Below are 13,315 nucleotides of genomic sequence, written 5' to 3' on the forward strand. Positions count from 1 at the left end.
CATATTGGCTGTGACAGGTAATATTCAGCGTTATTTTGTTCAAAGTTTATCGTATTTCAAAACAACGCACCCACAGACCAGCTGAAAAAAATGCCGACGATTGAAAACTGCCAAAATGTGTATTTACAATATATTTAAGTAAACAGAACAAAAACAGTATAAAATTATGAGGTTCAAAGGTCGACATATGTAGGACAAATAAAAACATATTGTTCTCCCTTCAAAATATAAACATATTTGTGACAATTCTTGATTGTTAGGGACGTATGTAATATTGTAGATGACCCACAACTGACGTATTTATATACCTCTGGAACAGATACAATATTTGTACGGTTGCTTCCCTATACCCGTATACTATATACGATTTATCTTATTATATACTCACAGAAAAAAAGCTATATCTGCACAGCTCTACATATAAATTCATATGCACACAAATAGGCTAAGTCGTAGTTAAACTTTGTATGTATATCCACGTTACAGTCGAATGTTTAACCCGGTCGGGTAACTAAACATCATGTGATTATTTAATACAACCTAAACTTTTTAAAGCATGTTTTATATTTCTTTATTGAAATGGAAATGTACTATTACAATAACAAGTTTAGAAACTTGATTAATGTGGTTAGAATTACCAGCATTAGATGACAATTTGATGGTATACTCATATTGGCCCTGACTGAAGCTCGTATATCGCTATATATTAAACCCATTTCACTGTTTATAAGAAGAACTCGCAGTTTAATGAGTGTGACGGTTATAGTACAAGGTTAGAATCTAGACCGTACAATGTAAATCTAGTTTACTAGTGACAGATATCCACCTAAAGTGCAGCTTGGTTTAATAAATATCTTGTGAATAACTGTTGAACACAGGGTAATATTTAACATACAGGATACTGAAATAAGGGTATAATATTTGGGATCCACGAGAAAGACCTATATTAGCTTTGAAGTGAACTGCACAACAATTATGAATTTATCATGTCTAATTTGAAGTTTACGAAACTTGGCTTATCAAGAATTAAACCTTACTGTTCCAATACGCCTGTTGTTTCTCATGGAAAAAACATTATGTAGTCAGTGCGCAATTGAAGGAAATTGTCCAGAACTTGACTAACGTGAACCCTCGAGTTTGATAACGTCATAGAAATAGGTCATTGTAAGCCTCGTGTACACCACCAGACAGCAAACTAACGGCCTTTCCTCGGCGACCCGTTCGTCAGTGAACTGGAGGCCACTGACGGTCTTTTATATACCAGCGGACCAACAGTAGGTGAGTATCTCTCTTCTTATACGCCAATTACTTATTTTTAAATATTCCCCCCTTTAACTTGATATGCTAGTTACGATGCAATAGATATAGTGTTATTATGGTCAAATATATTACCGGTATTACTTTGTTAAGTGATATCATTATTTTATTTTCAACATATATATACATGTGTATAGTGTATATATCGCTAAACAGGCGATACACTCAATGTTTGATTCATACCAAGAGTAAATGCTTTATACCTTATAACAATTCACAACCTATGCCTGAATGGCGGATATACTTCTCAAATTACATCATTATAAAGTGCACGCAATGTTTACATGTTAAGTTTTTGACAACATTAGAAAACATTCATTACTTCGCCATCAAAATCTAGAACACAAGCCTGCACGAAAACATTAGGTCTGTGCAAATATAGATATGCTTTGAATTCGGTGAGGCTTTTATATATCTCGTTATAAATTATCTACTTGTTACACATTCCATAAAAAGTGAGGTTGGTTTTAAACAAAATAGCTGTGTCGCTCACTACGTATATTTACCTGTCCGTTCGTACATACTTAGGTTCGCGTCCGTGTACCACGCGATTTTAGAGCTCTGAACATCGTATTTCTACAGATTAGGTGTTTGTTTCATTCATATCCTCGATACTAGATTAACCGACTTACACTATTATTTAAAGTCAATTTGTATTTCTATAATATAAACTGATCTCAAAGCTCTGTCTTGATATCCCCGGAAATTCTTTTCCTACATGGTTTACGTGAACCAATTCGTATATTCACCTATCCATTGTAATGTACGTTGTGTACATCGAGTTAAATTGTTGCCTTAGCACGCCTTGTTATCGTTTGAGGATCATGATGAAGATAAGCGTCATGCTAAACATGCTACACTATAATTTAACAAAGAATTAGTATTTTAGGTATGCATTATTATCATTTACTTATACAGATTCTGCTTACAATAAAAGTAATATTTGTAGTCATGTTCAGGTAAATTGGTATGAATTTGTTTATATCATTATAATCGTAATGTAGCGGCGATCAGAATGTTATCAGTCGTCGGCATGAATATTGTGTCAAGACTGACATAAGCTATACTGGTTTAACAGGAGAATTAGAAATATATTTTTAACATACGTAGGTTTACAACTTTCATAAAAGTAACGCCGATTCGCTAGAACAGTTCTTGGTGCCTTGATCATTCCCCTTTTATAGGTTACCATGTTGTCAATTCTACAAGATGATGCGACGTCCACTTTTGTTGGCCTTGTCGGTGCCTCTGTGCTGAAGTATGGCTTTACGACATGGCTGGCTTCAGGCCGTCCCAAAGTCTACGAGAAGGTCGGGAAAGTGTCTAGTCTACAACTTTACCCAGTGAAGTCGTGTCGGGGTCTAGATGTCAAAACGGCCGAATGTACATCTATAGGACTACGCCAGTATGGAGTCACCGACAGGTTTGTATAACCAGGAGTTTACCCCTTTCTCTCCAAACATAAACCCTCAGGGAAGATATGATGTCACAGACAAGTTTGTATACGTCTACCCTAACCCCAAACACATAACCCTACCCTTACCTTTCCATACCTAAACATTTACCTCTCAGCCCACCATTACCATTGTGATTATGTTATAGTTTTAACCAAGCAACACCCCAACCCCAACCCCAGCCCATGTAAATGGTAAGATTGCGTCAATGCGATGTCGGGAACACATTTATATATGTCCCTCATCGTCCACAAAACAATTGCGTCAGGGTGATGTCATAAACAGATCCGTATCCGGGTATATTCATGGTTACAAATAAGGTTGGTTTCAACTGACTTATTGATAACGCCTTGTCATCCGGGACATGTAAGTTTTGTTTATCTCGATGACTCGCCTACTTTTTCACCAATAATTCTTGAAATTGATCCATTTTGATTTTGTCTATTTTAATCACACAAGTTTGAAAAAAAGGTTGTGAAAATGTTTTTTTTTTTTGACAATGTTTGGGCATTGTCAACTGCTAGGAGCCTAGTCTTTGAAGCGTTATATAGTATGTTAAAAAGCGTTCCGGACCTAGAAAATCATAATAACTACCAATTACCACAATGTAAAGTATATAAAGTATATCAAATATATAAAGTATATAAAATCTATAAAGTATCTAAAATATATAAAGCAATACAACCTTCGCCAATAATGTAGCGATGTTGTACGAAGTTTCTTAACTATTACCTGGCAACGAAGTTATACTACCAACACATATCTATAACCTCATAAAGATTAGGTTTAATAATAGGTACATTGTTGATGAAATAAATAGGTTGTTAACAAATTAGATACTTTGTTGTATACTTTCATAGTTGGTGATATAGTGTACATATTTTTTTGGGAGAGAAATAAAAACTGATGCTTATCAGACGGGTATTAAACGAATGGAATAAATTTGTATATATAATGTATATATAGTATACCATATATAATATGTATATAGTATACCATATATAATATGTATATAGTATACCATATATAATATGTATATAGTATACCATATATAATATATAAAAAATATTTGTCACATCATACCACAGCCTGATGTGACCGTAACTATGTTGGCTTCCATTTATACTCTTAATATAAAAGGGAATTTTCCGATATCTATCTACAGTATATATACATGGGTATATTGAATGTGTTGGCATAAAACAAGACAGGATTACTGTTGTACGCAAATTAAGTCAAAAGAAAATACAAACTTATATGACCAATTGACATACATCTTTAAAACATTGCCTTTGATTTGCCCATTTTCAGTTACCAACATTTAAATGGATATATACTTTAAAATGTTGTTCAAATCAAACTGAATATTGACATTTTACGTATACCTCCAGTGACTGAAGTATTAAAAACGACGTCAGGGTTGTCAACCGTGACGTCATCACGTTAAATCAAATCTTATTGCAGTGTTATTTTGAACTGTTCCATACCACCTGTATTTCATGCATGAATGGACTGGGCGACATTTACTTTTAACTTTCGTCAGACATTGGATTCTTAGCTGCAAAAGCAACGACTGGATAAACGCCAATAGGGAGCCGAAACTTACCCTAGTGAGTGTCAAGCTGCTCGAAGATACAGTGGAGATGACAGCCCCGGGAATGGAACCTCTCTTGGTCCCACTCAACCCCAAACTCGACACGGCAATGATCCGCCATATTGGGTAAGCCGATACCGCATTTTGTCATATAACAATTGATCCATTATATCATGAAAATGTGGCACCACCATTAATCTGAAACACATTGTTTTTTGAAAGAACAGCGAAAAATTTGATAAAAATGTTTTTTGAAAGAACAGCGAAAAATTTGATAAAAAGTGTGTAATATGAAAAAAAAAATCACGGAGAGCCTTGAAAAAGTGCAAAGAAATAATGACCAAGTGTTCCAGAAGGCTAAGCGTCTTCTGTTTCATCGGTGACACTTGCAATACAAAAAACCTTGGTCGAATTCGGATTTATTCACATTTATAAATGGGTATCAGGATGTACACAAGGGAATCGTAAGGCATATCAATAGGAACCATCCACGTGTTACTTTATATCGCACAATGAAATAGAATGCATTGTATTTCAAAATGGGACATGATCTCCACCACAAATCCTCGGTCAGTTATCGTGACAATGGGATTACATCCCTGAATATCGAATCAACTGACACCCGAAAACACAGTAGATAGGGGAAGAAGGCATGCTACTATCTGATGAATTATCACGCTTATCATACAGACTCACAGTCTTAGTGAAGTTGAAAACTCAGTTTAGCTCATTGATGACACTTATCCGCCATTCCTTTAAGGAGTAACGGTTACATCTCTATAGCTGTAAGCTTCCCTTGATTAGCAAGATAAATTGTTCTGATCCATTTTTACAGCACCGGCCCGAGCGCCATAGATACGCTGGATTGTGGTGATGAAGCTGCAGATTGGTTTGTCAGACACACGGGAAGGAAGGGAGTCAGACTGAACTACTCTCATCCTGAGCTGCAAAAACGGGAATCAATCAATTTCAAACATCCATGGGACCATTATCCTAAACCTGGAGACCAGGTTAGTTTGATCAACGGTTAAATGAAGTCTTGCGTAAGTGCATAGTCACAATCAAGTTTCATTACTCTAGTCCTGGTCTTTGATATTGTATAATTAGAACGCCGGCCACGTAACCTCAGGGGAAGATCCGAGGTGTTAGGTTCGACGCTCCCTAACCATGCAGGTTTGTGTTTCCCGTGAAGCTGAAAAACGGACGAGCCTGTCCTGACGTGGTTGTTTCCTTGGGCAAGGCACTTTATCCTCATTGCTCCTGATGGCATGCGACTGGCCTCCCGTATGTTGTTCAGTGAGGTAGTCACCAACTACTCCAAGGAGACCCCGCCAAGAAATTACACTTGCTGTTCACGGGGTGATTAACCCAGTGTCACGAGGTTTGGGAACGTAATTTGACGTCGTCCTTGTTTTAACAATTGACAAATCCCAAAATAACAAACTATGTACATTTATTTACAAACTAAACACAACAAAACAAACATGAAATGCATAATCGTTAATCTTGCAGGTTTCTCTCACACACACCTAAAGATACTTACACCTACGTTATGTACTTTAAATTACAGAATTAGCCTAGAGTCCAATTGCAAGTAGTTTTAAATTTAACACGCGCGAATGTCTTTAACAGGTACAATTTCATCACTGGTCTGATTTCACTGGTCTTCCCAACGTATCTGATGGGATGTCCCAACAAGGTTGACTCAAGGTCGCATAGGTTTCACAAGGTTAAATAGGCTCCTCAAGGTCATTATATAGGTTCCTCGGAGGCCTACGTATCTACAGGTTCATCAATGTCACACATAGACTCCTAAAGGCCGTATATAGACTCCTCCAGGTCGTATATAGACTCCTCAAGGTCGTATATAGACTCCTCAAACAATCTTATAAACTACTTTGATATTGCAGATTAAATAACGCTACGTATGATACTGAAGATTATATATAGCAACAGGTTGTGTGAAACTTTTTGTTTTTTTTTTTGTTTTTTTTTTGTTTAACGTCCTATTAACAGCCAGGGTCATTTAAGGACGTGCCAGGTTTTGGAGGTGGAGGAAAGCCGGAGTACCCGGAGAAAAACCACCGGCCTACGGTCAGTACCTGGCAACTGCCCCACGTAGGTTTCGAACTCGCAACCCAGAGGTGGAGGGCTAGTGTTGAGTGTCGGGACACCTTAACCACTCGGCCACCGCGGCCCCTTGTGTGAAACAACAGGTTACATAGTGCCAACTTGTGTGATAATACAGGTTACATAGCGCCACCTTGTGTAATACTAAAGGTTACATAACGCCACCTTGTGTCATACTACAGGTTACATAGCGCCACCTTGTGTCATACTACAGGTTACATAGCGCCATATTGTGTCATACTACAAGTTACATAGCGCCATATTGTCATACTACAGGTTACATAGCGCCACCTTGTGTCATACTACAAGTTACATAGCGCAATATTGTCATACTTAAGGTTACATAGCGCCACCTTGTGTCATACTACAGGTTACATAGCGCCACCTTGTGTCATACTACAGGTTACATAGCGCCACCTTGTGTCATACTAAAGGTTACATAGCGCCACCTTGTATCATACTACAGGTTACATAGCACCACCTTGTGTAATACTAAAGGTTACATAACGCCACCTTGTGTCATACTACAGGTTACATAGCGCCACCTTGTGTCATACTACAGGTTACATAGCGCCATATTGTGTCATACTACAAGTTACATAGCGCCATATTGTCATACTACAGGTTACATAGCGCCACCTTGTGTCATACTACAAGTTACATAGCGCAATATTGTCATACTTAAGGTTACATAGCGCCACCTTGTGTTATACCACAGGTTACATAGCGCCACCTTGTGTCATACTTCAGGTTACATAGCGCCACCTTGTGTCATACTATATGTTACATAACGCCACCTTGTGTCATACTACAGGTTACATAACGCAACCTTGTGTCATACTACAGGTAACATAGCGCTGAATTGTGTCATACTACATGTTACATAACGCCATCTTGTGGCATACTACAGGTTACATAGCGCCACCTTGTGTCATACTACAGGTTACATAACGTCACCTTGTGTCATACTACAGGTTACTTAGCGCCATATTGTCATACTACAGGTTACATAGCGCCACCTTGTGTCATACTAAATGTTACATAACGCCACCTTGTGTCATATTACAGGTTACATAGCGCCATCTTGTGTCATACTACTGGTTAAATAGCGCCACCTTGTGTCATATTACAGGTTACATAGCGCCACATTGTGTCATACTACAGGTTACATAGCGCCATATTGTCATACTACATGTTACATAACGCCACCTTGTGTCATACTACAGGTTACATAACGCCATATTGTCATACTACAGGTTACATAGCGCCACCTTGTGTCATACTACAAGTTACATAGCGCAATATTGTCATACTACAGGTTACATAACGCCACCTTGTGTCATACTACAGGTTACATAGCGCCACCTTGTGTCATACTACAGGTTACATAGCGCCACCTTGTGTCATACTACAGGTTACATAACGCCACCTTGTATCATACTACAGGTTACATAGCGCCACCTTGTGTAATACTAAAGGTTACATAACGCCACCTTGTGTCATACTACAGGTTACATAGCGCCACCTTGTGTCATACTACAGGTTACATAGCGCCATATTGTCATACTACAGGTTACATAGCGCCACCTTGTGTCATACTACAAGTTACATAGCGCCATATTGTCATACTACAGGTTACATAGCGCCACCTTGTGTCATACTACAGGTTACATAACGCCACCTTGTATCATACTACAGGTTACATAGCGCCACCTTGTGTAATACTAAAGGTTACATAGCGCCACCTTGTATCATACTACAGGTTACAAAGCGCCACCTTGTGTCATACTACAGGTTACATAGCGCCATATTGTGTCATACTACAGGTTACATAGCGCCATATTGTCATACTACAGGTTACATAGCGCCACCTTGTGTCATACTACAAGTTACATAGCGCCACCTTGTGTCATACTTCAGGTTACATAGCGCCACCTTGTGTCATACTACATGCTACATAGCGCCACCTTGTGTCATACTACAGGTTACATAACGCAACCTTGTGTCATACTACAGGTAACATAGCGCTGAATTGTGTCATACTACATGTTACATAACGCCATCTTATGTCATACTACAGGTTACATAGCGCCACCTTGTGTCATACTACAGGTTACATAACGCCACCTTGTGTCATACTACAGGTTACTTAGCGCCATATTGCCATACTACAGGTTACATAGCGCCACCTTGTGTCATACTTAATGTTACATAACGCCACCTTGTGTCATATTACAGGTTACATAGCGCCATCTTGTGTCATACTACTGGTTAAATAGCGCCACCTTGTGTCATATTACAGGTTACATAGCGCCACCTTGTGTCATACTACAGGTTACATAGCGCCATATTGTCATACTACATGTTACGTAACGCCACCTTGTGTCATACTACAGGTTACATAGCGCCATATTGTCATACTACAGGTTACATAGCGCCACCTTGTGTCATACTACAAGTTACATAGCGCAATATTGTCATACTACAGGTTACATAACGCCACCTTGTGTCATACTACAGGTTACATAGCGCCATATTGTCATACTACAGGTTACATAGCGCCACCTTGTGTCATACTAAATGTTACATAACGCCACCTTGTGTCATATTACAGGTTACATAGCGCCATCTTGTGTCATACTACTGGTTAAATAGCGCCACCTTGTGTCATATTACAGGTTACATAGCGCCACCTTGTGTCATACTACAGGTTACATAGCGCCATATTGTCATACTACATGTTACGTAACGCCACCTTGTGTCATACTACAGGTTACATAGCGCCATATTGTCATACTACAGGTTACATAGCGCCACCTTGTGTCATACTACAAGTTACATAGCGCAATATTGTCATACTACAGGTTACATAACGCCACCTTGTGTCATACTACAGGTTACATAGCGCCACCTTGTGTCATACTACAGGTTACATAGCGCTACCTTGTGTCATACTACAGGTTACATAACGCCACCTTGTATCATACTACACGTTACATAGCGCCACCTTGTGTAATACTAAAGGTTACATAACGCCACCTTGTGTCATACTACAGGTTACATTGCGCCACCTTGTGTCATACTACAGGTTACATAGCGCCATATTGTCATACTACAGGTTACATAGCGCCACCTTGTGTCATACTACAAGTTACATAGCGCAATATTGCCATACTACAGGTTACATAGCGCCACCTTGTGTCATACTACAGGTTACATAACGCCACCTTGTATCATACTACTGGTTACATAGCGCCACCTTGTGTAATACTAAAGGTTACATAACGCCACCTTGTGTCATACTACAGGTTACATAGCGCCACCTTGTGTCATACTACAGGTTACATAGCGCCATATTGTGTCATACTACAAGTTACATAGCGCCATATTGTCATACTACAGGTAACATAGCGCCACCTTGTGTCATACTACAAGTTACATAGCGCAATATTGTCATACTACAGGTTACATAGCGCCACCTTGTGTCATACTACAGGTTACATAACGCCACCTTGTATCGTACTACAGGTTAAATAGCGCCACCTTGTGTAATACTAAAGGTTACATAACGCCACCTTGTGTCATACTACAGGTTACATAGCGCCACCTTGTGTCATACTACAGGTTACATAGCGCCATATTGTGTCATACTACAAGTTGCATAGCGCAATATTGTCATACTTCAGGTTACATAGCACCACCTTGTGTCATACTACATGTTACATAACGCCATCTTGTGTCATACTACAGGTTCCATAGCGCCACCTTGTGTCATACTACAGGTTACATAGCGCCATCTTGTGTCATACTACAGGTTATATAGCGCCACCTTGTGTCATACTACATGTTACATAGCGCCACCTTGTGTCATACTAAATGTTACATAACGCCACCTTGTGTCATATTACAGGTTACATAGCGCCATCTTGTGTCATACTACAGGTTACATAGCGCCACCTTGTGCTTTACTACAGGTTACATAGCGCCATATTGTGTCATATTACAGCCTACATAGCGCCATACTCCTTGACCTTACCATGATTTAAGTCTAATGCCAATATAGGTAGGCTTTTTTTCATTGTTATTGCCACCATTTTTTGATATCGACACATATTTATAATGTTTTGATAAAATGTTTAATTCCGAACAGATGGCATTCTCAAATTACTCTGCCTACATGATGATGACCAAGGAAAGTCTTGCTGTGCTTAACGCTGAACTAGACTCGCCAGCGAAAATTAACAACTTCCGTCCAAGCATAATGATGGAAGGATCGCCAGCTTTCCAGGAGGTAAGTTTTGTTATTTTTGCGAGCAGACGTTTTCTGGAGCGATTAGGATATGGTATTTTTATGAATTCTTCCTATACATTTGTAGAGTGGTGACGTTTGTCATATATGTATCTTAATTGACAATATAACTGAGGTCAAAGGAGATGTTCTTACTTACCAACAGTTGTTTACTTTTTAAATGTCCATTTCTCTGTTATATATATAACAGGACCAGTGGGAGGCAGTAAAGATCGGCACAGCCTCCTTTAGAATGATAGACATGTGCTCCAGGTTTGTCAATCTTTCCGTAATATCTCATATTTACATATATAGACTTACACGTGTCAGTACATTAAAGTATCGGCATACATAATATAATATTATATGATATAAAATGACATAATATACAAATGTATTATATAATAATAAATACTGTATTGTATCAAAATCATTTTCAATAAGCCATCTTTATACAGCATACATAGGTATATATAATTTTGTATATAAACACTTTTATATGTCATTACGTTAATCTTTATCTAATTGATAAGGTGTTAGATAAAAAAGGGAATATACTTTTCGTGTTTCATTGGATTATAGCCGGTTGTCGTCAGGTTACTGAATATAGGACAAACAAATTACCTCTCTTGTCCTCGGAATTATTAAAATGTCATTATGGCTGACCTGAAACAAAAGAAAGCACTTCTCGTCAACATACAAAAGTGCATGCATAATCTCCACCAGAATTGAAGCCTCCAAGGGAGATAATCCTGGATAATGGAATTTTAATTGAAGTTAATGGACGCATGCTTACAGCCACTGTGTCCTGTCCATATCAGTAAATATTTCACAAATTGCAATGTTTTAGCATAATTATATAAAAGAAAATAATCATATATTACATCCTTGAAGTGATCATCCACAAGTTGTTTTCTTTTTTTGAAAAATTGATTGAGCATTTACAACAGGCATCGAGAGACAATTCCATGTATCAACCACTTCATATGTGAAAAAAATCCTCCCGGTTCAGTATTGCAGTGAGTTTTTGATTTTACATCTTAAAAATGTGGCCCCTAGGTCGATGGTTGGTGTTAAAAATAAATAAATTTGAGGTTACTTAGTTTTCTGGTGGATGTTATGCATGCTTTATTGTATGTTGGCCAGTAGGCCGTAGATCAGATTGTTTATGAAGCTGCATACTATTTTATTTTCATTATTGTACTGCAGATGCAATCAAATCAACGTTGTACAAGATGAGGGCAAACATTCGAAGGATAAGGAACCGTTTACTACTCTGAGAAAGTGAGTATAAATTTGTGGAATTTACCTGTATAATTAAGGTAGACAATCTGGTGAAATAATAAATCCATATCCATCACTACCAATGTCAGATGCAAGTGATCAATGTAAAATTTGAACAAATACGCTTTACGAGTACGGAAGGAAAGCAATTTATAGCTTTAAAGAATAATTTATATACAGTATGATATAAAATAGTTTAGGTGGAATAACAAAATCTGCCTTGAGACCTAGAAAAAGGGTTGACAAAATCGCTATTATTAATACGTAATTAAGAGGTTTTGATTACGTAGAAGTGGTGTCGTTGGATAGTTTGTGACTGTGTGAGCTGTCACTGTCTATATCTTAGATTTCTCATTTTTAAGGGCGCAATTATGCAACTGAACAATATCAAATGTGGGTAAAATCGTTTTACGAATAGTGAAGGAGCAATTAATTTAACATTTGCGTTTATTTCTTGCAAACGGTTTACACCCACTGTATGTATAACGTCGATAAGGGAATGCTGCAAACCGAGTTGGGCAGATTGTGGTTATTGGAGGTTAATGATTTAAATGTATTGATTTTCTCTTTTGAGACCGCTTCTCTGCTCTAAAGGAAAGTTTGTGAAATGTTTTAATACCCTTTCTGTAAATATCATTCGTAGTTTATTCTAGTATATTTCATGTCGGAATAAATTAGCATATATTTCTATTATCCAGAATCCGGTCTTTCCAGAAGTATGGTGGCAAACCCTGTATTGGTATCTACTTGGCGTTGGACGTGGAAGGAACGATCAATGTCGGCGATGACGTTTACGCCATCCGGAAATAGGTAGATGTGAGAACTGAAAAAATGTGTTATCGGAAGAATCATGGCTTGATATAAACTGTTCATCACAGTTTACAATAGCTATAATAAAACAGAATGATTATTACTACAAATATATGGATGAATGATGATAAAATATTCAGTTATCATAGTTCAGCGATTAAAATGTATGAAAATTAAATATACATGTGCAATTTTAATGTGTTTTTGTGTTATATATATATATATATATGTGTGTGTGTGTGTGTGTGTGTGTGGGTGGGTGCGGGTGTGTGTGTGTGTGTGTGTGTGTGTGTGTATTCATATAGTTTAAATGTGATCTTCCCGGTTTCTGTATCTAAAGTTGCATTCGCTATGTATACGATAACACGAATCCTACGATAAGAGGCAGTGATATTTTGTTTATTCCCTTTAAATCCTGTTTAATAATGTAACAGGGCT

At 37.8% G+C, this 13,315-nt stretch overlaps 1 protein-coding gene across 1 annotated transcript; it reads left to right on the top strand.

Annotated features, from left to right (window-relative positions):
* The first annotated feature begins 1,154 nt into the window (after positions 1 to 1,154).
* LOC117323523 (mitochondrial amidoxime-reducing component 1-like) lies at positions 1,155 to 13,074 on the top strand. Its single transcript, XM_033878791.1, has 8 exons — positions 1,155 to 1,278; positions 2,502 to 2,740; positions 4,315 to 4,491; positions 5,201 to 5,375; positions 10,646 to 10,786; positions 10,995 to 11,056; positions 11,993 to 12,067; positions 12,766 to 13,074. The coding sequence occupies exons 2-8, from the start codon at positions 2,508 to 2,510 to the stop codon at positions 12,875 to 12,877; spliced, it is 975 nt and encodes a 324-aa protein (XP_033734682.1). The 5' UTR covers positions 1,155 to 1,278; positions 2,502 to 2,507; the 3' UTR covers positions 12,878 to 13,074.
* The last annotated feature ends 241 nt before the right edge of the window (positions 13,075 to 13,315 follow it).

This window comes from Pecten maximus, chromosome 3, assembly GCF_902652985.1.
Source record: "Pecten maximus chromosome 3, xPecMax1.1, whole genome shotgun sequence".
In the NCBI taxonomy this organism is placed as follows: domain Eukaryota; kingdom Metazoa; phylum Mollusca; class Bivalvia; order Pectinida; family Pectinidae; genus Pecten; species Pecten maximus.